At 40.5% G+C, this 26148-nt stretch overlaps 1 protein-coding gene across 2 annotated transcripts in view; it reads left to right on the top strand.

The window, feature by feature from the left end:
• Window positions 1–2614, top strand: part of TMEM200A (transmembrane protein 200A) — a 53751-nt gene extending 51137 nt beyond the window's left edge. The window contains exon 2 of one of the 2 annotated variants that reach the window (XM_075708450.1): window positions 1123–2614. In XM_075708450.1, coding sequence (XP_075564565.1) covers window positions 1123–2614 — 1492 coding nt within the window. Of the gene's footprint in view, window positions 1–1119 lie in introns of both variants that reach the window. The other variant, XM_075708449.1, reaches the window with a different exon arrangement.
• The last annotated feature ends 23534 nt before the right edge of the window (window positions 2615–26148 follow it).

The following is a 26148-nucleotide window of genomic DNA, read 5'->3' as shown; positions in this document are numbered from 1 at the left end:
GAGCCTTTTCCTCTGCAAAAGACTGTCAGCCTTTCTTTATCTCTGAGCCTGGTAAAGCCACCAAAGAGAACATAATTTTTTCATACCTGTCTTATAGTATCTTAATTTTACTCTGTTATCTAGTGTTCATTCTAATATTCATTAATTAAACTCAGAAACTATTTTTGAGTCTGATTGTAAGATGCCTTATAAAATAAAATACAGTTATCCTGAACTGTGTTGTTTCATTTGTTACTCTTACTCATAAAAAACTATCAAACATGGCTTTCTCTTTTTAAACCCATGCTGGTTAATGCTTCTTATGTAATAGACAGCCAGGTATGAAAGTAAGTCTAAAATGAAAAAAATTTCCTTTTAAAATGATGAAGCTTTGAATTGATGAACTTGAAATTTATGAAGATTTCTTATCTGGTAAACTGAACTGAGCTACTTGATTTGTAGTCCATGAGGAACCAAGAAGGGGAGAAAAAAGATATAGATGTGCATAGAAGAGGATGAGCTTTATCAGAAAATGCAAAAATTATTCTGTAGTTGAGACTCAGGTAATCTGAATAGGCTTAATAAAAGCTTATTTTAATGATGGAATAAATATCTATTAATATATGCTGAAACCTATAAGGAAAGATCTCTTAAAGGGGATATGTAGAATGATCTGTATTCATAGTCATTGTGTGTCATAGAAGTTTTTAAAAGAACTGCCAGCTAAAGTGCTAAAATGATCTAAAACGCGTAGAAGGTAATAATATATTATTGACTTTGCTGCAGACCAGTCCAGAGATAAATCATCTATTAAGACTTCTGAATGTTTTCATCTTTAAACCTGACATTTCACCACTAAAAGCACTGGCTTTCTGCTACTGTCTGTATCACTGATGGAAGATTTATTACCTATATTTGCAGTGATAAAAGACTTTTGGATATCTTTTTTCAGAAGCCATGTGAATCTCAAAACTGCTACTGTGTCATAACTGGATTAAGATATAGTAGCTTTTTTAAAGTCATGAATATTTTGATTATCAAGAAATATCTACAGATTAACAAAGTGCTATTTATATTTGCAGACACAACCTTTGCTTTTCTCAATATTTCTGCTTTTTTTTTTTTTTTTTTTTTTTTTCCCAGGGCACAATATAGAAATATGATAGCAACCGGCGGGGTAATAACAGGACTGGCTGCCTTAAAAAGGCAAGACTCTGCCAGATCTCAGCAACATGTAAATCTTGCCACAGCACCAGCTTCTGAGGAGAAGAAACCAGTTAGACGCCGGCCCAGGGCAGATGTAGTAATTGTCAGGGGCAAAATCCGTCTCTATTCTCCATCGGGATTCTTCCTTGTTTTGGGAGTGCTTATTGCTTTCTTGGGAATTGCAATGGCCATCCTTGGATACTGGCCCCAAAAGGAACAGCTTTTAGGATCTGAAGATAATCTATCTGTAAATGAAACCCAGGTCCTGAGAAGCCAAGGAAGCATCTTGCTTCGTTTCTTTGAACAGCATGTGCACTCGGACAAGATGAAAATGCTGGGCCCTTTTACTATGGGCATTGGAATCTTCATTTTCATTTGTGCAAATGCCATTCTGCATGAAAACCGTGACAAAGAAACAAAAATCATACACATGAGAGACATATACTCCACTGTAATAGACATCCACACCCTGAGGATCAAGGAACAAAAGCAGCTGAGTGGTGCCTTCACTGGCTTGTTGGGGGAAGGAGAACTCAGGCACAGCGGGAGCTCGTGTGCGTCACGGCTGGCTGCGAACACGGTTGCGCCTTTCTCTGGCTTCAAGAGTAATTTTAGAATGGATAGTTCTGCTGAAGAAGATGAGATTACCCTAAATGAAGATAGGACCACTGGTAGCCTCCTACCACCTCTGCTGACTGAGCAATCTGGTTCAGTCTTTGGACTTTACCCTCACTCCGGCAAGGCTTCAGATGACAAAAACGCTAGCTCTATAAAGTGTGAAACAAAATCCATTGTATCATCTTCCATTAGTGCTTTCACACTGCCAGTAATTAAACTGAATAACTGTGTTATTGATGAGCCCAGTATAGACAACATAACTGAGGATTCAGAGATCACTAGGAGTCGGTCTAGAAATCTGTCGATGGATTCTTTGGCCATTCCACTAAGTGATACCAATGAATCCTACAGACCAGCTGCTACCATGCTGCCACGACACAATTCGTTTGTGGACACTCCATCCGATCAGTTCAAATCTTCTATGACTCTCGGACCAAGCACAGGAAAGCTTTTATCCCCTGGCGCTGCCAGGAAACAGTTTGGGTCCAACACATCTTTGCATCTCCTGTCTTCACATTCAAAGTCCCTGGACTTGGACAGAGGTCCATCTACGCTCACTGTCCAAGCTGAACAAAGGAAACACCCTAGCTGGCCCAGGCTGGATCGGAGCAACAGTAAAGGATATATGAAACTAGAAAACAAAGAGGACCCAATGGATAGGTTACTTGTGCCGCAAGCAGCAGTCAAGAAAGACTTTACTAATAAGGAAAAGCTTCTTATGATATCAAGATCTCATAATAATTTGAGTTTTGAACATGATGAGTTTTTGAGTAACAACCTGAAGCGAGGAACTTCTGAAACAAGATTTTAATATTTAAATTGCAATTTAGAAGATGTCATACAGTATTTTTAAAAAAAAAACATTTTGACAAGTGTTTCCTTGTCAGTGAGACTAGTACAAGCCTGTTTTTAACCAAATGCTTAATAGCCCATTAAAATTGGCTTGTGTGAACAGAGATTTTCATCTTTGTAATGCCAAGAGTTTTCTGTCTTAGTCACATACAGCTGCAATACTGTACATTATCATTGCTCAGAGAGTTTTGGTATGACTGATTCCAATTTTTCCCAAGTCATTATTTCTTTTGTTCTATGTAAGCATGTTACTTTTTATCAATTTGACTCCAGAAGCCTGCATTAGAAAAAAAGCTCCATTTACCTGTAAGTTCTGTTTATTTAATGACTGCAAGAGTCTAAAAACGGTGCTTGCGGTCTAGAATGGGAAGTGAGCAGGAGCACATACTGGAATTGTCAAATCCAGGCCTTTATCCTAGGTGTTGTCTTTCACATACGGTACATCTCAGTAACTGCAGTCTTGCCATTGTCATTGTGAGAAACTTGTTTACATATTGGGGTGGGTGGATAGAAAAGAGTGGGTGTAATTAAAACCATTTTTGTGAATTCATTGTAATTGGTCGAGTTGAATACCAGTGTTGTGAATTATTAACTATGCTTTGTACAATAATCTTTCTACATCCATTGTAATTTAATCCTGTAATTCTGGGAAAACATATATAAAGAAAGAAATCTGAAAGTTCTTGTGGGATTAGTTCTCTATACCACTTTGATTGGCAGCAGTTTTAAAATCAAAGTATACAGATTCAATTAAAATCATAGGAATGTTATGAATGCCAACAGGATTTTAGAAACAGTGTATAATAAGATGATATTGTGACATGCATCTGAAGAGAGTAGTGGAAAATGAATATATTGCCTCTCATTACAATAGCAAGAAGCTAAATAACTAGATCTTTATGTTCAAAATACTGATACAAAGCATACAATTCAATATGTGCACTAACGTAGTATGAAAGCCCCTTGCCTAAATTTTGATTTATATATTTCACATAATTATTGGTGTGATGGTTCACTGGAGGCTTAGCTGTGGCAATTTGCATTACAAGATTTTGCAAAAGGAAGTGACATTTAAAACAATGTTTTTCTCAGCAAAGCAAGCTTCAGAGTTGACAGTTGTAGGCTATTGCTGAAGAAAATGAGAATTTGAATGTGCATACCAGAAGGTTTTCATGTATTTCATTAAGGTATTTAGGCCGTGATCCTGCCATGACAGCCGTGCTAGAGAATGTCACTTCAAGCTGCAAGGCTCACCTAACAGGATGTTGGTCTTAACTGGTCGTCTTTGATATATTCACTTAACCTAAATACTCAGGAATTATTTTTAATGGCTTTTCCCAAAAAGAACCAAGCCTGTTAAAATGTCATTGTTCTTCAATTACTTTGATAATGAAAGATCAAAGATAAAAATACCCTCTCTTTTTTTTTTTTTTTTAATATTCAGCTCCATATTTCAACTGCGCGATGTTTATGTATCAGGAGCATTACTTGCTCAGTGAATTGAGGCATAGTGCTAACTGTTAGAACCTCAAGCCTATATATTGTAACAGAGTTGGCTAAATATTTTGCTATGAAGCTTTTAATAACTTTCTGGTTTGTGTTCTTAAGACATTTGCTATTTTTTGAAATAAAATAAAATGTCTATCTGCATATATCTGTTGTAAGATCTGTTTTTCCTCTATGATCTCTAATCTTCCATATCAAAGTATAATTAGGTATCATAACATTGTATATAACATTGTGCTTAATATAGTAGCCTGCCACTAGATATTTGGCTGTGACTAATTGATTTCATTGACATCCTTACACATGTAAAGGCTGAATATTTTTCTTTTCCCGTGGAATGTGAAATGCATTCAAAGTGGTTTTGATTATAAGGAAATTTTGTATAAAAAAAAAAATTCTGTTCTTTTTAGTTTGTCAGTAAGTATTCTTCTAAAAATGTAAAACACTATTAAGTAAAGACATGAATGATGTAAGCTTTTATTTCCTTAATAGCTACATTAAATCATAGCTTAAAAGATTGGTTTTTGGGTACCATCATATGTGGGAATAGTGGTCCTTTTGTAAGTATAGCAGGACATGAGCTTTTAATTTTAACATAGATACCTGGTTCTGAAAAATGTACCCACTTGGGAGACCAAGGTAAAGCTACTGACTTAGGAAGTCAACATAGCACCATACAAAGAAACTCCGTGGTTGACAGACCAACTACAAAAATTTTCCCAAATTACCCAAAAATTGAATATTTCGTTCAGATAATCCCAGGATAGTTGAGGTTGAAAGGGACCTCTGGAGGTCATCTTGTCCAACCCCCTGCTCAAGCAGGGCCACCTAGAGCCGGTTGCCCAGGACTGTGTCCAGGCAGTTTCTGGATAACCCCAAGGAGGGAGACCCCACAACCTCCCTGGGTGACCTGTGCCAGTGCTTGGTCACCCTCACAGCAAGAGAGTGTTGTATGATGTGCAGAGGGACCCTCCTGTGTTTCTTGTTTGTGCCCGTTGCCTCTTGCCCTGACACTGGGCACCAGGCTCTTCTCAGAGCCTGGCTCCTTCTGTTTTGCACCCTCCTTTAGGTATTTATACACACTGGTAAGATCCTCCTGAACCTTCTCTTCTCCAGGCTGACCAGTCCCAGCTCTCTCAGTCATTCCTCACAGGAGAGATGTTCCAGTCCCTTCATCATCTTTGTGGCCCTTCACAGGACTGGCTCCAGTATGTCCATGTCTCTCTTGTACTGAGGAGCCCAGAAATGGACCCAGCACTGCAGGTGTGGCCTCACCAGTGTCGTGTAGAGGGGAAGGATCACCTCCCTCAAGGGTAATGTAGCACCTTGCATCCTTCCATATTTCTTTGGTAGTTCCAACTCAAGCTCAAGTCGGAAAACTTGCAGATGGTTCAAAAGGCCTGAACACTTCTCTTCATATATAGAAGTCAGAAACTGCAGTAGCGCAAAGATGTCTGAACCCTTTGCAATACAAGGGGAGAGTTCGGAACCTTACAGTGGCCAAACTGGGAGCCATGTACAGTTGGCAAGTAAGGAACTGGTGAAGACAAGAGCATGTCTTAAACATAAATTGTATCTTTAGGGCATAAATATCATATTCAATCTGTTGCTCATCCAGTTCACAGACACTTTTTTGAACTTCATTTCCATTATCGATGCTATGTGCAGCCCCATAATGAGTTGCTCTGGTAAAACCACAGGGTGAAAAAGAAGCCAAAGACAGGAAGTTTTAAACTAGTTTTGTCATCAGGGAAACTAATTGTATAGCTACACCACAAGCCTTTTCATGGAATAAGAAGCTAAACCTTACATCTAGCCAGAGGAAATGTTATGGTACTGCATCCTTTGTATTTAGTAACTCCAAAAAGAAATAACTCGGATTGTGAAAGCAATGAGTTTGCTTCTTCCCCTGCCTAAGACTATTAAAAAGAAATACATTTTCTACCTCTCAGGTAATCATCTTAATCACTACCTATGGATTAGACTGATGTTAAGGTCTGTCCCTCCCTCCTGGGCAAAGCTGTTTCACTCTGCTCATTTATTGGGCAAGTTTCATCAGGAAATAAAGGGCATGACTCTGCAGTGATAGAGCAGAAATGCTGGGTTACATTGCCTCTTCCAGGATTGCTTCTGTATTTTACATTAAATTGTCACTGGGTGAAAACCTTGAAATAGGGGCTGGATTCTTGCCAGGTTGATATTTTAACCACTCCCCTGGGGAGCCCAGTGTACTCTCCCTGTGAGCCAATGAACGTAACCCTTCCACGCCAAGCTGCGCAGAGTTCAGCAGGGGGGACTGGCAAATGCTCCAGCTGCTCAATTGCATGTGGCTTAATGGGTGGGAATGTGTTGGCATGGCTTTTCTCAGCGTGGTGTTACCCATCCTGATGGCTGCTCTTGGGCTATGTAAAGGATGGAAAGGTGAGCTGGCACCACCAGTCTGGTTTTGAAAGAAAGTGAAATATAATGTGATAACTGAGCAGATTTTTTGAGGCGGCCAGTTTTGAAGGTAGCCATCTACATCTGTCCCATCTCATATATTAGACAGCTAAGTAATTTTTTTTGCAACTGTATCAGAGCGCCTTTCTCAGACCTAGAGCTGATTTTACTTATCCTTAAAGTACAGCATTACTAGCCCTTTAGTTAGAAGCTTTTCAGGCAACTTGTAGAATTCCTGGATTGCTTTAGGCTCACGCTGTTAAGTTTGTTCTTTCTGTGAGTCTTTTTCCAACCCTTTCCAGGAACTTCTGCCGTCATCTTCCCAGCACTACCTTCTTTTTTGTTAATTTTCCTACCAAATGTGGCATTGTGATGAACAAGTAGAATCTTTTAGCAAGACTGTGTGCCTCTATATATGAGAATGCAAATGGAATAAATGGTCTATTATAATGTAGGAGTGCTTCAATTAGTATGATTTAGCTACTCAAGGGCAAGTTCATGCCCTTTGTTTAAACCTTTCCAAATTAAACTCAGGAGCAAATTAATTGCAGTTATCACAGTTATCAGATGTTTAACTTCCAGGTCACATTTATTAACTCTTTCACCAATATTCCCTGTACAGTGATGTTGAGTTGTTTTGTATTTTAGGGCTCAGTATTTCAAATTAACCTCACTGGAGTATTTTACGCATTCAGCAAAGCCCAGTTTTTAACAGTATTACTTGTCTGAATGATAGTTGGCAGAATTACAACCCTGAGTCTTGTAAAGAATGTTAGTTACATTACAAAGACAGTTACAATACTTTTAGAATAGTTTATTGAAATTGAAATATAAGAACCCACTGTATTAAACAAAAAGCAGTATGTCTAATCTGTTGTCTTGGTTCTAATTCAGGTAGATAATGCTTTAGAGGAGAGTAATTTACAATCTGTGAATTGCCTATAGGAAGAATCATAAAACCATTGTTGTCCCTTATCGGTTTTTATTCCAGCTAGTGTAATTATTCAGGATGGCGTTCGCAGAAACATCTAATCCGTTTCTGAATCCCACTAAGCCCTTCAGTTTACTGATATTGTTTTTGCAAACTACTGGATATTAATTATGAGTTGCTGATAAATATATTTTCCTTAGTTTGAAATTCTTATCAGCACTTTAATTTCAATGCAACAGCCAACTGCTCTCCTATTTAAAAAATATACCAGGAATAACCTGATATCTATTGTAAATACACTGATATTTCTGGGGCTTTGATTTTTGTATTTTTAAAGAAATACATCACACTAGTTACTCAGAGTTATCCTGTGATTCACTGTACAACCGGTTTAGCACTTAGATCTTTTTGTTCTCAGAATAGGTTCCTACTTTGTAGGCAATAGTGTATTTGTTTTGACCTCTAATTACATGGTTTTTCACTTCTAATACTAAATTCCATTTCATTCCAGCCCATTAAGACAAATTCAGTTTTCCTTCTGATCTCTTTCATATTGGTAACACTTACCTATGCAGACTACATGGGCAGTCAGTGCAGCCCAACAGGAGTAGGTCTGTGCTTGGTGCCAAGGACCCGTTGTCCATACTGGTTGCATTTCAGAGGGTTTACTTGACTAGCTCCCACCTGGCCCGGTTGGACTGAACATCCGTTGGTGACTGGAACGTGTTATATGCTCCTGGAGGACATCTCCCCATTTATTTTCCTCTCAAAGGAGTCCAGCATGTGCTATGAGATTGCTCTTTGACATGAACGGAAGTGTGGTACAGGAGACCAACTCGGAGATTTGTTTCAAAGGAACACTACTGACCTGGAAAAAAACCTGCTAGTTTAGCCACACCCTTAGTGACTTCTGAGAATTGCATCAGCACAAATGTACCTTTTTCTTACATCTGATAATAAATGCCATTTGGCAAGATTAGTTCCATGTCAGATCCTTGAAAAACTCCACTAATTACCTCCCTGAAGCCTTATATATCCCCTACCAGCCTAACTTGTCACCTCCTCATTTGGTGGTTAATACTCAGCATATTTTTCCTCCTAATTCTCTTCTCCAGCTTAGCTAATAATTTCACATGTGCTACTGTATGAAATGCTTTGCTGAAGTCAGAGCAGATGAGCTCTACTGCATATTTTGTCTAAAATATTATTTCAAAAAGAGATAACAGTTTATTGTGGTATGATCTATCTTTGGCACATCTGTTCAGCATCTTAGCCTATTTCCCATTTTCATTCTTGTCTTTACTTCCTTGAATTTTTTATTCCTGAAGCCTTCTACTACCCAGATGATACTAGCAGGCTTGAGAGTGGACAGGTAACTCCTCCCTTCCTTCTTTCTGCCATTTCATAAATAGAGTTTCAAAGATTAGTCCTTTTAATACACATAGCCTTCCCTCTCTCTGTCATCTCAGTAGATGTATGGAAATTCCTTGCTATGATGTGTTCCATGTGCCAATTTTTACAGGCTGCTGTAGCAGAGATTAAGTGCCCCCATGCTGTGAGAGCATTCAGGGCTTGAATTTAGCTTTCTCACAGGTGAGGATTTACACAGCTTCCATTTTCACACTTTCTTTTTTCCATTGTCCACACTTTTCTATCTCCCATTTCCAGATCTTTTTTCCTACTAATCACCTTACCTTTCCCCCTTTTCTAATATAGTTAACCTAGCTCAAAAATGAGGCAAAGTATTCGCTTAGTATATAGGCTTCATCTGGAATGAAACTGTTACTTTTAGTGGTTTGGGGGGATTGTTTCATTTTAAATTGGGTTAGAGGGTAGCTGGATGTGACATGTCACGCTTTGCAGCGTGTTCCCACACTCACTGTCTGCTGTGTTACATACGTTTCCCCACCATGCTTGTGGGGTTTCTTTGGTTTCATTTTGGTGAGGCTGTCATTAATCCAGCTGGGTCTTGAATTATCTCCAGAAGCTTCCTACAATTGAGGTACACATTTATGTGCTGTTGTTTTAAAAAAAAGCCCTCTGCCTTACCTGGGAATGAAACCACTACCTTCTTGCCTGGCTGATTTCAATAACTACTTTTCTTCTGAAATTATCAAAATTGTGTTCAGCTGAAATCAACACCTTACTTGGAGTCCCACTGTAGTTTATCCGTTTTGTTTAAAGTCCATTGGATCAGCTCATGAACACTTGAGTTTCTAGGAACATCTTGTCTATGGGCACATGCAGTGCTTAGCAAAAGCCAGTCGGTATTTGCTACAGCCATTGTTTGTGGTAGACATCTGTTGGCTTTTCTGCCTAGGGACATCTCTGCTCAGTTGTCACAACCGCCATTTGTTCACAGTCTTTTTTTCTGGGAAATTAAGTTTTCTACAAGGCAAAGGTAAAAATTCAAGGTAAAGACAATATTTAACTTTGTTAATCAATATACCTCTGCTTTTTAATACAGTCTTCACAGGGAAAAATATTCCTGTGCCTTCTAGCTACTTATCTGGTCTGTCTGGAGGCCTTAAATATTTATGCAATGTAATTCTGAAAACAGTCAGCCAAAACTGAATATCCAAGATGAGAGTATAACATTGTTATGTGGATTTAATGTAATAGATTTAATGGAATATAATATCATCAGTATTAACCTCTAGTTTCCTTAGTATAGTCACAAAATTTCATTTTTTAGTCTGGCTGTTGAACATACATTTCCACTGAGTTGCCTTCACTGAGATGTGGCTTGCTTTTCTGTGTAAGTGCAGTTAGTTTTGAAATGATCACAGTACAGAAGCGCTTCACATAAGTCTTTCTAGGGTGCATTTCTTAGCATCTTTCAGCAATAATTATCAATTTAGGCATGATCTATTCTACCTTGAAGGAATATTGCTCCAAGTTGTTGTGATTACTGTCTTATTGTAGTCACTAGTTTTTCAAGGGTTTCAATGGACTCAAATAAAAATACGTGAATGGAAGAATGTGGAGAAGATCAGCTGCTATTTTGCAGAGGGTATACCATAGTTAAGCTCATCTTGCACCTGTAGAGAATTCATTATCATTTTGACAGGCAGGAAGCGCTCTGATATACAATGTGAGCATATCGTATTATCTCCAGCAAACAAGTGTTCTTTATTATCTCTTTATGGCGACCAGGAAGTGGATTGGACTTACAACTTAACTGAGTGGCAGTAGCCTTTGATTCTTGTGCAGAGGGGTCAGGTGAATACAATAGATTAGGAGGGGTTAGGAATTAATACAACGTATATTGGATTTTCATTAAACTACATCTTCTAAATCTGTATGCCTTATAACTAACACTGAAATAGAGGAGTTGCTTATTCTCACAGAAAAAAGTCCTAGTCATTCTTCTAAGGAAGAAAATACACCTGTTTCTTGTCCACTGACTTATTGTATGAATGTTTTTATGCTTATAACATTAATACCTATCTCACTGTTATCTAGACTGGCAGTTTTGTAAAGTTTTCCTGCCTTTCCTTAATACTTTATTTTACTCTGCGTTTTCCTTTTGCAGGTAGGACAGGTTAGGGCATTGCTGGAAGTCACTAAGAACTCCCTGATATTTAGGTCTGCACCAACCCCCCTTTACAGCAATGCTTCAGTCTCTGGCCTCATAATTGGTGTAAGATGACTAAGTCTTGTCTGCCAACATAAGGGACAGATTCCCACTCCCTTCCTTCTTCTCACCCTTTTCTACATGATCCTACTCCCTAAGCAGCTGTGTGGTCAGCCAGGTCAGGAACTGAAAACAAAACTCAGCAAAACCAGCTACAGCAGCAACAACTCACTGCAGCAACCAACCAGCAGTAGCAACCAAGTAGTGCTCAGGTGGATCAGAGAGCCGGCCTGCCTCAAGACTTACCTGCGTAAGCACAGAGGAAGGGCCAGATTGCCATGGCGGCAGATAGGTTTCAGCTGATTGTGAACCTCGCCCTCTCTTCATAATACCATAATGACTCAGATGAATTGTGATTTGGATGGCACTAGAGTCTAATGGTTTCTAGAGAAACATAACAGACTATCTGTGGTTTCTAATATCTGTTCTGGTAATAACTTCCCGTGAATCTATGGAATACCTGTCTGATTTTCTGTTTGTATTTACTCTTGCCATCTTTCAAACATCCAGTTTCTTGGTGATTGTCTATGAATGAGCACACCATTTGCAGAAATCAAAATCCTTTACTGAAAAAAGAGGACAAAGTTTACTTGATATGTATTATTGGTAAGTCATTTATTCAGCTTCTGTTCCATTGCTAAAGGTGGGCATGGGTGCTTCTTAATGACTGTGTTTATAATAGTCAGTTACTTTCTCCTCTGAGATCTGTAGATCTTTATTAGTTGACATCATAAATAGCTTTCCAAACTTAAGGCAGATGGAAAAAAAAAAGTATGTACCCCGAGCCCTTCTATGTCTTACTGATTTCCAGAACTGATTGAAAAGTTTATTTTTTTAATTAAATTATTTCATTTGAATCATGTGCTAGATCATACATGCATGTGAATTTTACACACATACATATATATGTATATACGCATAACATTTTTTATTGGATCTGGAAGCTGATCTACTTCAGAGCATGCTACTTTAGAGCATTCAGCTTTTGTTGCTCAGCAGAGATAAACAGCATGGTGCAAAGTGGGTGGGGAGAGGAAGAAGCCTGTGTCCACAAATGCCGGGCTCATATAAATCATTAAAGCAAAGACTTAGAAAAGTGAGGAAATTATTAATGAGATTAAAGAGCCGTAAAAAGGAGGCTAGCATCCCAAGTCAGAGTCTGGGAGGATGCAGGCTAATATATCACCAAATTGAGTCTTGAAGGATTCAGGCTACCACATTATCAAATTCTCTGATTTTTAAAAAAATAAGGTGATGTCTCTGAGTTTATCATTGTTGGAGAACCTCAGAAAAAATAAAAGGTTAGTGCACTAAATCAGAAAGAGGTCTGTTGTTGGCAGCAGACTTGGATAGTCCATTACAAATGTACTTCTGTTGTTATGACACACTATTAACAAAAAGCAAAAAATCTTAAGAAGAGATGACCTCCTTAATATGTGATATAAAGCGTTATTAAGATACATGTTTCCACATTCCCCATGGGAGAAGAAATCATCCCTTTTGACATCCTGGAACTGACACTTGGGTGGTGACTCAAAACTGGTAAGGGCTCCTGGACTCTGTGACACACATTTGCAGCCTCTTTGAGGCAGGTCTCTGAGAAAGTTAGGGGCTGAGACTCCTTGCAGACTTAATACTTGTTAACATAAACAATAAATTCTGTGCAATTGCACACACTTTCTAGTTTCTCTTCTTCCCTTCCCTGACATCAGGAATGCATATCATGGTAAAGAAACTCTGTATTTTCAGATACCCTGATACTAGTCTTTGCCAGCATATTTAGGCTTTGGCAGCTTGAAAGCCATTTAAATGCACCCACATTGTAATAGAACAATGATTTGCAACACAAAAATTGGAATTTATGTAAGAAATAGCCACATAAGCCTCAGGCATAGCCCTTGCTTTCAAATGTGATCTGCAGAGGAAAAGTATCAGGTAAGGACGAGGTGTAAGCTTCACCTGACACAAGCCAGGTAGGTGGCTTGCAAAACTCCCTAACATGCAATATACTAGCCTGGATCTTGGCTATAAACTTGGTTTGGGGAAAGAAAGACTGTGCTTTTCACTGAACTGAACAAATAAGTAATTAATCATAGCTAACCTTATTTGCAAGGATATTATTCACATTTGCTTTTGATAATATCGAGGCTTAAAATTACTTTCACCACAGGTGCCAGGATAAGCAATGCATGAGCTCTTGTGGCAAACACACAGATCATGACCGCAGCCCAGCTGACCTTAATTTTCAAATTAGTATCTACAGAAAAGAAAAACTACCTTTTATTCACTTTAGATGTCTTCATGTTATCTAAGAAAGGCTTTTGTATTTCATAAAACATAGATCCAGCATAAACGCGCATATGCAATGGGAGACAAAAAGATTTGTGTTATTTAAAACCTGAGTGCAGTGAGATGTGAAGAGGATACTGGCTTTCTTGAAAGGGGAAATTTGATCTGCTGAAGTTGATAGATTCTCTGCAGCTACTTCTGATCGTCCAGGTTGAGTGCTATGAGGATGATGGATCATTTCTAGGCATCCAGAAAGCTCAGCTCAGCTATAACCTGCAAAAATGTTTACCTGAATATCCTCCTGAACAGCCCAGGGCCTGGTTTAGTGAAGTGCTTTGCTTTTATTGTCTGTAGATGGCTTTCTTCCTGAATGAGCAGCAGTGTCTGCTAGTATAAAAATGTAAGTTATAAGTCAATTTAAAACTGTATACACTTGGAGGACAAACATGGTCATGTTTTCATTGCCTTTCCTCACTTCTCCCCTTAAGCTAGTGTAGTCTTTTGTCTTAATTTTTTCAAGGGTGTAAAAGCAAATGATGTCATACAGGAATAAAAATTAAATAACTTTCAAGACCAGCTTCTCTGTGATGCAGCTTTGTCAAAGAACCTGTAGAAATTGAATGAAAATGGTTTTGAAAGACTCTCGCTTCTTGTCAAAAACCACAATCCTGAATGAACTCAGAATAGATTGGGTATAGTGGAAAGACATAAATATCACCAGCTGACAGAATTAGATGCATGCCATTTTAGAGACTGGATAAACTATATGGACAAGTTTGGAATAAGGATTTTTTCTCCTTTTTCTATTTGTAGAACAGAAGCTGTTGAAGAAATGTGTCCTAGCCAACTCTTTGCTGCATACAACTGCCTAAAATATATTTCTTTTCAGGGTTTTGGAGCTGGTCAGAAGAGTTAGAGTGGCAGTATCTCTTCATAAAAGTGTAGGCTTCTCCATATCTGTTCATAAACAGGCATCTGCTCTATTTAAGAGAAAGTATCCCCAGAATATAAAGGCAACTGTAGTTTTCTATTTTTTTTAATGCCTCTCTAAATAGTAGGAAAAAACTTAATAACTAAAGTTAGCGATAATGTCAGTGTGATAAGAAAGAGTCTAAACCAGATTGAAGACCACTTAGTTATTTCATAGATGCTGCTAAACTGTAAGGGGTAATAACATTTCATTATCTTCAGAACATTAGGTGCATTGGGAACTTTGCCAAGGTGAAAGAAGCTTCTGTCCAATATAATTTTTGGATAATAAGGTTTGCATCAGTAGTGGGTACAGGTCTTGCTGTAGTCAGCCATATCTCCTGCAAATCCAGTAGCTGATACTACAAATGATTCAGCTATTTTAAAATGATGTTTAGTGTCTAGTAAAATTGATGAAAATGTCCGTTTCTGGCCTTCTAGCTAGTAACATGGGGAAAGCTGAACAGTATCAGAAAAGGCAATCAACAACAGGACTAGCAGGATCCAGACCCTGAAATTATCATTAAGTTTCCACTTAAGCTTGTCTCTCTCTTTGAATCAGCATAGTTCAATTGACAATAATTTCCTTCAGGCTTCTTTCGTTACTAAAGCCTGTGGGCATCATCCTAAAGCTCAGAATGTAGTATTTGCCTTTTTCAGTATGAAGGAACCATCTGTTTTTTCTCCTACACAAGTAATACTGACAAAGGACATATATAACTGCTGTAACGTTATCTAAAAGGAAAACAACATTTGCTTTCTCCAAGGAAGATAAATAACATATTGAAAAGTATATGAACATCCACAGTATGTATGTGGTTGGATATAGCAGAAATTTAACTAGTTATAGTAACAAAAATGCAATTTTCTATTGGTAGGAACTGAGGTTTATATTGCCTTTTCTCTTAGCCCTGTCACCACGCCGTGTTTACTGTCACAGTGAATGTTGGTTTTAACAGATAAGAAAATGAGAGGGAATCATTTTGCCCAGCAGACTGTCTAAATCCTTCCTATTTCAGCCACTTGCCATTCCAATTTCCTCCCTTAAATTAACAGACTTTTTCTCCTGACTTTGTCCATCCTTTTCAAACTGTGGCTGTTTTCAGTAGGAACAGCAGCATCCTTAGTTGCTCATGGGGAGAAAGGGTTTACTGAGTACTTAAGGGAATGCAGCAAAATCAGGGTCATGGCATAAAACTCAGTCAGAGCAGTGTGCCTGACATGCTCCTTCATGCAGTGAAGGGTGTACATCCACTTCACTCTGTTTGCTCCATTAAACATTTTCCCATTAAAAATGTCCTCATTTCACTCACATACAGACTCACAACAAGGGGTGGAAAAAGAAGATTTGGTGTCCTACTTAACTAGCATTACTTCCTATTATACATTGCACTTAACATTCCAGCATTACTTTATGCAGATACTGCGGTTTCCATTCTACTAATATTTGCTGTCTTTGTACGTCTGCAGACCATTTCTATCCTGCAGCCTTTCTGTTGCAAGGAACGCCTAGGTTAATTTTTTTCTATGTTCTACCTCTATTGCAGGATCTCTGCTTATCCTTCATAGCCTGCACCTTACAACAGTGAGATCATAAGCCTCAAACTACAGATTTCCTTAGCTCAAAGATATCACCAAAGACATTGCAAGCTGGAGAATAACATAGTCCCTGTTAAAGATCTCTTTGTAGAATCCCAAATATAAGTCCGTTTTGGTTACAGAGGAATGAGCAAAGAAAGAAATGTGGCTTCAGAGCACCTACAGAAAGTTAAACCCAACAGTTTCTGTTGTGTTGACAGAACTGTACTACTGTGAACACTCATGAAACAAAGAGCTGATGTTATTTGGGATATTTCTAAAGCAGCCACAAAAAGAAACCTTTTGTGCATGCAGCAGGGCATTGCTCACATTTGAGATTAAAAAGACAGAAGTCCCTTCAGTCAATTTTCAGCTAGTTTACTTTTGCTTGGTTTAAATGTTATGTGTGAGATGGAAAGTGATTTGCTTAGTGTTTAGGTTCCTTGCAGTTACCTGCCTGGCACTGACTGATTTCCTGAAAGAAAAACCCAACCCAAAACTCAGGAATACTCACAAGGAAGGTGGCCACAGAACAGCCTCCTTTCCTCCGTGGAGAGAGCTGGCAGTGGAGGGCAGGGAACACAGCCTGACCTCCATTTCGTCATCAAGTCTTGATTATAAATATAGCAAAGATCAAACACAAAAAAAGGAAAATTTACCAGATTGTTTGGAGTGCAACCATAGCTTTAAATATACTGGCATCAGGAGACAGAGGGAGGCTGGTTCCTTCAGTAGTGGGTTTCCTATTTGGGGGAATCATCCTTGGTGCCTTCACATGCAACATGTTTCTTCTTCACTCCCTGGATGAAAATAAGGCAATAATAAAATATTGAATAAGAGGTGAAAGTAAGAGAAATAAAAGATAAAATCTCAACATGGAGTAAATGAAAAATAGAAGTTTCTGTGAGAATGCTTATTTTGAAAGAGAAGACAATGGGGGTGAATTTCTAATTTTTGTTCCATACAAAGCTATTAAATAAAGGGACACTGAGCAGTTTTTTTCTTTTCTTTCCCTTTGTGAAGGGGCACAGGAGCTGCACTCCTCTGGTCTCTGACATCCTCTTCTTCACTTCAGCCAATACATTTGCTTAGTTCAATACATGTTTTTATATAAATGTCATAGCAAGTGACAAGCAGAGCTGGCCATGAAGTGCTGTGGCAGCCAGCCGAGGAGCGAGAAGATTGTTGTGTGGGGAGAGTGCCAAGCAAAATGGAGGGAAAATTGCCAGAAAGGATCAGAGTTAATGGAAGGATGAACAGATCAACTGACCAGAGGAAATGTCCATTTTTTTCACTTAAATGTAGGTGGCATCCCTCAAGACAGAAAACAAGCAACTGAGAAAAAAAGGAATGTAAGACAGCCCTCCTCCTGGCCCTTATATCCCAGAAGTTCCATGACAAACATCAATAACAACTGCATCTATGCTTTGGACACCAAGAAATGGGCTTTAAATAAAGAGTACCTGATAGACATATTTTTGCAAATCATCAGGGTTTGGTTTGCCTCAAAGTCTTGCATAGAGGAAATCACCACCACTCAGTTTGTCTAATGTTTCCTGAACCCAAGAGGGCTGAAGCTCTGTGTGCTGTTTCGGTTCTGCATCCTAAACCTGAGCTGCAGAGCTATGCTTCCCTGACCCAGGCAGCAAGTTTGGGGAATCAGTAAAGCTACCACATATTATTGCAGAAGCTTCTCCTGGAAAAAAAAAAAAAATCAGTGAGTGTCAGCAGATGATTTGAAGCCTAGAGATAGCAGAAGTGCCTGAGGTTGCAGCTGCCCTAGATTGTGAACTGGGTAGGAGTCTGGTGACAATAAACTGGACAGGTTGCTGAGCAAGCAAGAAAGCTGTCGGAGGAGTGGCTCTCCACAGAATCGGTACAAGCTGGCCCAGAACAGAGCTAAGGGACTCTGTCAAGACAGTGATCCAGTAGAGAGTTGGAAATTATGTATTTTGGGAAATGGGGGTTTGAGGGCCACTGGAAAGAGTCCTGGAAAGCAGCAGGAGCCAAATAACTGCTGTAACTTTTCTTACCACATTGCCAATTGTGATGGTTTGATTGAAAATCTTGCAATATTTGGACACATGTTCTCACTGGAGGGGAAAACAAACCCTAGATAACCCCTCCATTCTTTACCCTCTGTCCTGCAAAAGCTCCCTGGAAGTGTGGCTTGAGCATATTCTGCATACTCAGAAGTCAGAAAATGATGAAAAATCTAAAATGTGTTAATATAGGAAGTGATTTGTAAAATATCTGAACATTTTTAAAGGGAGGCTCTTGATTCTTTTGGACTTAGCCCAGTTTTGAAGACCTGGGCCTGGAGAGAATTGGGGCTAGCTATAAGAGGTCTGCTTTGGGAGGTTAGCTCCCTGTGGAAACAGGGAACTCCTTGTAGAGTTGTGTGCACCTGAAGAAAACATTAATGTTTATCTGATGTGGAAAAGGTTATATGTGTCCCAGCAGTGAGTCTGAATCCTGTCCTGTGGCTGCACATGGAACTAACAAGCGGTGTATGTAAAGTCTAACTGGGTGGAGGAGTTTACACCCCCTGAATTTACCACACAACTGCAAGTGCATGTGGAGAGATTCCTACTATAATGCCTTTTCCCCCAGTTCTTGCTTTTTTTTTCCTTTAGTGTCCTTACAAGAGAACATGGAAGAGAGAGCAGAAAAGAAATCTCATTTCAAAGTGTAGTTTCTGTGCTTTTGTGTAGAGATAGCAAAAAAAAAAAAAAAAGAAAAGATGTTTCTCACTGCACTATATTTATTTCAGGATTGGTTTTCAGAATGATCTGGTTCTTTACTCTGAAGTGACTGATGACAGGATTTGGCAGGAAAGGAGACCGGTACTAAGAACCATTTAATTCAGTGAGTGCCAGATCAAAACACAGCACTGGTCAACAGAAGAAGGTGAAAGCTGAGAATTTCCTAGATGTGTAAGGTTTTTCTCATTCTCTTTCTTTGACTTCTTGATCCCCTATTTATTGAACCTCTTTTTGAAACAAAGCAACATGAAACAGGGTCGTTTGACTTGTGAACTAGGAAAAGGGAAAAGCATTTGCCTCCCAGGTATAGGTCTGCCCGCATGACTCTGAAGGTTAGCAGAAACATTTAAATATCTACAGACCCTTGGCTCACCAGATTTTCAAAGGAGGTGGCTCAGTATTTGGTTTAACACTACCTGGTATGCAGGAACCTGTAGGGACACTATGGATTCATATGCCCATAAAATTTTCTGGGGTAAATTCTGCCTGGGACCAGACATGTGACCCTTGGAGGTTGCCATAATGCATTCTTGATGCACACAGCAGATATACATAAGCATGCCAGCCTGCATGGGGGGCACATCCTGAGGAATCAAGGGGCTCTGTTCTGCTTCTGTCCTAGCTCACAAGTCAAATGTCTGCTTTAGCTGGTGCTGGTGGCTGGAGGCTGATGAGAGTGGAGTAAGCACCCTTAAATAGATGCATTTGCTGCCGTTTCTGTCTACAGTGCCCTGAAACCTGGCCCTCCTTTGCACTTGACAGACAGAGTGACTCCTAAACAACTGCTGCTTGATGGCTAAATATACATTCTTACCCACACAGAGTGCCATCCTGCCTTGCAGGCTGCAGCAGAGGCTTCAACCCTCTGTGGAAGGGGAAAACACCACCACACAGAGACATCACACAGATGGTAAAAGTAGTTGAGAGACCCCAGGGCAGAGAGGATTACGTATGTGCTGACTCTTGGGGCAACCAACATTGGAAAGGATGGTTCTTATGTAAGAAGCATAACTTACAGGATAAGTGAATTTGTATTTTGATTTCCCCTGCAAATACAGAATGCAAGAAAGCACCATTTCCAGAAGAACTCTACTGTCATAGAATCACAGAATCATAGAATGCTTTGGGTTGGAAGGGACCTTTAGAGGTCATCTAGCCCAACCCCCCTGCCGTGAGCAGGGACAGCTTTAACTGGATCAGGTTGCTCAGAGCCTCGTCCAACATGATGGGGGGTGGAACATTTGGGGGGTTGTAACAGCAAACACATCCCAAAGTGAGGCACAGAATGGAGGCTGCTTTCATGCATGGCAGGGCCCTGCAGGGCTCAAATGCTCTTGCAGGATCCAGAGGCAAAGCACTCCAGGGTGATGTTCCTTGCAAGCAGTCACCTACCTAGGGCTGATTCTCCTGCAGGCTGGAGAAGCAAAAGTCATAAGAATGAGGGCAAAATTATTATTTTTTTGATAAATGGAAGATTAAAAGGTGAAGAGGGAGAATGCTTTAACCAGCTAAAAGGGACAGTTGTTTTCTATTAAGCATATGCATGCCTTTAACATCTTGTTCTCATGACTAAGGCAAGTGAGAAATTCTGGTGAGATCCTAAAATGGGGAGACACCAGCTTCAGTCAAGGCAGAGGTCTATTTAAAAGGCCATAATTGAGATCTGGGTAAGGAACGATACAATTAGCTGACTGATGGCATATTGATCAGCTGTTCCCATGGTGAATTGACTTTCTGCCTTTTGGGAATGGCGCTTCTGGGTTCCTTTCTCAAAGGCTCCCTCTCACTGCTCTTCTTCAGTGTTTGCATGTGCTTCTTCATCAATGACCTTGTAGCTTAGCTGGACGCGTGTGCTGATCTGCTATCTAATTGCCAAACCTATTTGCCAATTTTCCTAACTATGACTAGGCAGCATTTATAGCATCCTAACCGCTAATCCCAAACACCAAGAAAAAAACATGTTATTCCTGTCTTTCTCTGTGTTTTCTCAAACAAAGGAACATTTTGCACCACTTCTGTGGCCTCTCTGAACATGAAAATTTTAGTGGCTCAGACACAAAGATTTACTCTGGTAAGACAAAGACTTGGGGCTATACTTTTGTTATTCCCAGCAGAGGTCAAAGGTCTTTTCTTAGCCCATGGAAGGATGTTTGATGGGGAACCGCTACGGCACAACTGCAATGGAATCTTTTCCATTTTATCAGCATTTTTTATGAGAAGTCTTTCTACAGTACTGAGCCTCTGGGAATACAGCTGGAAATTACAGACATACCACTGGAAATGTGCCCATGGATCTGATGTCATATAAGCACAAGAATCAAAATTGCCTGTATATGGGTGAAGCCAAATTTACACTGCTTACTGTAGATTTTTTTAAGGCAGCAATGGGAGACAGGCTCCTAAATACCTTAAAAGAATCAGCTTTTGGTCAGATTTTGCTATTTAAACTGTGCTCCAGAATTAGAGCATAAGCTCTGCATGAGTAGGGGTGAAGATTTCCTCTGACTCTTTAGCCAGGATGCCTGTGTACAGTAAAGACAGTATTAACAACGCTTTTGCTCCTTGGCAGGAATTTGTTTGATCTATACCTGATTAATAGTACAGGCTGGTGCAACCACCTAGGCAAGAGTATGGTCTTGTCTCTTCATGCTCATGTCAGAAGTAGCATGAACTTGATGCAGTTCACATACATCCAAACAGTGCGTATGAAGAGCATAAAATTGTCCCCACCTTTGCTAGTTGCTACGGAGTCTACTGTGCTGGGAAGATATGTTTCTTTCCTGGCCAGCTGTTTGGCATTTCCCAAAGGCAGAAAGCTGTTTTTGCTGGGAAACATTTGCCTTATCTTTTTGTCTTTTACTTCTATGAACTCACAGATTCTTTTATATCTGATTAAAGAAAAAGTGGAGGAAACCCTGGTTATGGTGGTGTTTGCTGATGTCTTTCTGTCCTGTAGGGCTATATATTTCTTCAGGTAGTTAGAGGAGGCAAAATACAATGTGGAGAAGAGTGCATCATGAGACATGTCTCCTGCTCCCCCTCCTGCCCATACCGAGTGAGCTATTCTGTCATTGGGCATCCTAGCTTTGTGTTCTGAGTATTTGTTTAGTTTTGTTCCATTCCTCTTCCTTTCTTCTGTGTGAAAGATTTTGCACTGGTGAGTAACACTGTATAGTGTTTAGCTGTGAGGAGTATCAGCTGCCAGCAGCCTTGCAGGCTGTAAGATGCAGAAATAGTGATAAAGTGATATAGAACCAAGAGAGTTGCATTGGTGATAGCATGAAGAACACTGGAACTTGCTGGCTTGCAGCAGCGATTCCACATTGCTACTGATATTAATTTATTGTTGATAATGTACTTATTAAAAAATAAAAGAACCATCTGAGGCAGAATTTTAAAGAAAGCTGGAAGTATTATACACTGCTGGATGGATTTTGCCACTCAAGCTACATGTGGGTAACAGTTGGCAGTGGGTAGTATGCAGAAATTGACTTTTACAGAGATGAATGCTATACCAGAATGTTGACTGGTGAGAGCTCTACTCCCATTAAGCCGTAGGAACTGTTTCTTGCTGTTTTGGGCAGAAAGGTTTTGTATAATTAGAGTTGTAATTAGAAACGCCAGACCTAATGTTCTGTTGCCTACTTTGGTTTGAAGACTATGGAAAAATATTCACTTCTGACAGAAGTTTGCACCCACTAATTACTTGTGAAAAGATTTGGATGGAAAGCAAAGCCTTAATCTTTCAGTAAAAGGAAAAGCAATTAAAAGAAAAAGCGAGCCATTACGTTATTCATTTCTCTGGATGATCTGTGCCATTACTGCATTGTTATCACTCTGACAACATTCCCTTATTAGTAGCATTCAGTCTGGCTTTTAGTTACTCTAACATCCCTGAACATAAGTCTGTCATAAGAGTGTTGAAATGTGGGAATGAATTAAATTATAATGAAAATAAGACTTGGATCCCAACTGACCAATAATTCTGTCCATCTTCTCGCAAATTATCCACAGGGGTTAGAAAAGGCAGATTTGAGGGTTACTTTTATTCACAAACATTCACAAGTTTGTCATTTCTTCTTGAATCAATAGCTCCTACTGATAGCTACAGAAATTAGTTAACATACGCTGTCATACAAAACTATTGCAACTTATTAGTTATGCAAAGGACTTTGAAACCTTTTCCTTTCCCTTCCATGTAAACATATAGAATCATAGAATTGTTTAGGTTGGAAAAGACCTTTACGATCATCCAGTCCAACCATTAACCTACACTACCAAGTCTACACTAAACCAATCAAGGGTAGACTAGACTAAACCATGTCCCGAAGTGCCACATCTACCCGTTTTTTGAACACTTCCAGGGATGGTGACTCCACCACCTCTCTGGGCAGCCTGTTCCAATGCTTGACCACCCTTTCCGTAAAGAAATTTCTCCTAATTTCCAACCTAAACCTCCCCTGGCGCAGCTTGAGCCCATTTCGTCTCATCCTATCGCTAACTACATGGGAGAAGAGACCAACACTCACCTCACTACAACCTCCTTTCAGGTAGTTGTAGAGAGCGATAAGGTCTCCCCTCAGCCTCCTCTTCTCTAGGCTAAACAACCCCAGTTCCCTCAGCCGCTCCTCATAAGGCCTGTGCTCCAGACCCTTCACCAGCCTTGTTGCCCTTCTCTGAACACACTCCAGCACCTCAATGTCTTTCTTGTAGTGAGGGGCCCAAAACTGGACACAGTATTCGAGGTGCGGCCTCACCAGTGCTAAGTACAGGGGAACAATCACCTCCCTGCTCCTGCTGGCCACACTATTCCTGATACAAGCCAGGATGCTGTTGGCCTTCTTGGCCACCTGGGCACACTGCTGGCTCATGTTCAGCTGGCTATCTACCAACACCCCCAGATCCTTTTCGGCCAGGCAGCTTTCCAGCCACTCCTCCCCAAGCTTGTAGCGTTGCATGGGGTTGTTGTGCCTGAAGTACAGTACCCGGCACTTGGCCTTGTTGAACCTCATACAGTTGGCCTCGGCCCATCGATCTAGCCTGTCCAGGTCCCTCTGCAGGGCCATCCTACCCTCCAGCAGATAGACACTCCCACCCAACTTGGTGTCGTCTGCAAACTTACTGAGGGTGCACTCAATCCCCTCATCCAGATCATCGATAAAGATATTAAACAAGGCTGGCCCCAAAACAGAGCCCTGGGGAACACCGCTCGTGACCGGCCGCCAACTGGACTTAACTCCATTCACCACAACTCTCTGGGCTCGGCCACCCAACCATTTTTTTACCCAGCGAAGAGTACACCCGTCCAAGCCATGAGCTGCCAGCTTCCCAAGGAGGATATTATGGGAGATGGTGTCAAAAGCTTTGCTAAAGTCCAGGTAAATGACATCCACAGCCTTTCCTTCATCTACCAGATGGGTCACCAGGTCATAAAAGGCGATCAAGGAACTGCCTTTCATGAACCCATGCTGGCTGGGCCTGATCCCCTGGTTGACCTGCACTTGCTTGTGGAGTTCACTCAATATGAACCCCTTCATAATCTTTCCCGGCACTGAGGTCAGGCTGACAGGCCTGTAGTTTCCCGGGTCCTCCTTCCGGCCCTTCTTGTAGATGGGCGTCACATTGGCAAGCCTCTAGTCATCAGGGACCTCCCCTGTTAACCAGGACTGCTGATAGATGATGGAAAGTGGCTTGGCAAGCTTCTCTGCCAGCTCCCTCAGTACTCTCGGGTGGATCCCATCTGGCCCCATAGACTTGTGAGCGTCCAGGTGGCATAGCAGGTCATTAACTGCTTCCTCCTGGACTATGAGGGCTCCATTCTGGTCCCCATCCCTATCCTCTAGCTCAAGGGCCTGCGTACCCTGGGGATGACTGGTGTGGCTGTTAAACACAGAGGCAAAGAAGGTGTTAAGTACCTCAGCCTTTTCCTTGTCCTCGGTGACAATGTTCCCCCCCGCATCCAGCAAAGGATGGAGATCCTCCTTGGCTCTCCTTTTATTGCTAATGTACTTATAAAAGCATTTTTTATTATCTTTTACAGCACTGGCCAGATTGAGTTCTAGCTGGGCTTTTGCTTTTCTAATTTCCTCCCTGCAGGACCTAACAAGATCCCTGTACTCCTCCTGAGTTTCCCGCCCCTTCTTCCAAAGGCGGTAGACTCTCCTTTTTTCCCTGAGTCCCTGCAAAATCTTCCTATTCAGCCAGGCCGGTCGTTTCCCCCACCGGTTGGTCTTACGGCACGTGGGGACAGCCCGCTCCTGCGCCCTTAAGACTTCCTTCTTGAAGAAGGCCCAGCCTTCCTGGACACCTTTGCCTTTCAGGACTGCCTCCCAAGGGACTTTCCCAACCAGGGTCCTGAGGAGGCCAAAGTCTGCCCTCCGGAAGTCCATAGTAACAGTTTTGCTGTATCAGCCATACTTGAAACAAACTTGAAAGTGAGGTTAAGTTGCCCAATGCCTTCTTTACCTTTAATAAAAAAAAAAATAAAGGAATCTCTACGGTAGGTGACCCAGCTTATCTAAAACCCTAGTAACTTTCTGGAGGAGCCTATTTCTCTCTGCTGGTAGGGAAGGGAGCCTTGGGGAATTACGCTCCCTAATTAGGCAGTGCAGGAATTTAAAACTTAGAAGTCAGAGGTTATGTGATAGTCTAACCATTGAGGATAGCACTGGGGCAACAGTTCTGTCCACACCTAGCAGTAAAAGCACATTGACTATCCATTTGAGCAGTAAAAGCACATTGACTATCCATTTGTCAGTATACTGACATACTGTATATAGGTCATAGCACTGCATTTTTTACTAGGATTTAGAGTGACCTACACCGCTACAGTGATGGCAGAAGCAGGTTTCTTCAGCTGTGATCTGGCTTCTTCCATTGCTGCATCTGGTTACAGCTTTACTGCAAAAATGTACAAAATTAAGCTAGCTATACATGATTGGTTATTATGATACAACCTTAAGCTATAAGCCAATATACATAAGGCCAATATTGGCCTTAAACCAATATCCTAAATTCAATAATAAAATTAATTGCAATAATTTTAATTCTTTGAGTTCTTTCTTCAAACAGCAGCATAATGCTGTTCTGAAAATTAGTCCTGGAAGGTAAGCCTTGCACAAGACTTTCCACAAGAAGTTTTGTCCATGTCTCTTCTTCCAAAAGGCAAGGATGAAGGAGGTAGATAGATACAACTTCATGTTTTGCCTGAGGTCAAATAAATCTTTAAATTTGCTGATGTTAAAACATGACCTGTTCACCTGCAGAAGTGCTTCACAGGTTGAAAACTTCCGCAGCTTCATGTCATTACAGAGAGCGCATGCATTGCTGTTGAGGTGGTTGCATGAAGAGCTGGGGCCCTCTTAGGCATGTCCCAGGGT

The sequence above is a fragment of the Pelecanus crispus genome, chromosome 3 (assembly GCF_030463565.1).
Source record: "Pelecanus crispus isolate bPelCri1 chromosome 3, bPelCri1.pri, whole genome shotgun sequence".
NCBI classification, from domain to species: domain Eukaryota; kingdom Metazoa; phylum Chordata; class Aves; order Pelecaniformes; family Pelecanidae; genus Pelecanus; species Pelecanus crispus.
The sequence above is the reverse complement of the archived record's forward strand: the minus strand, read 5'-3'. Positions and strand labels throughout refer to the sequence as shown.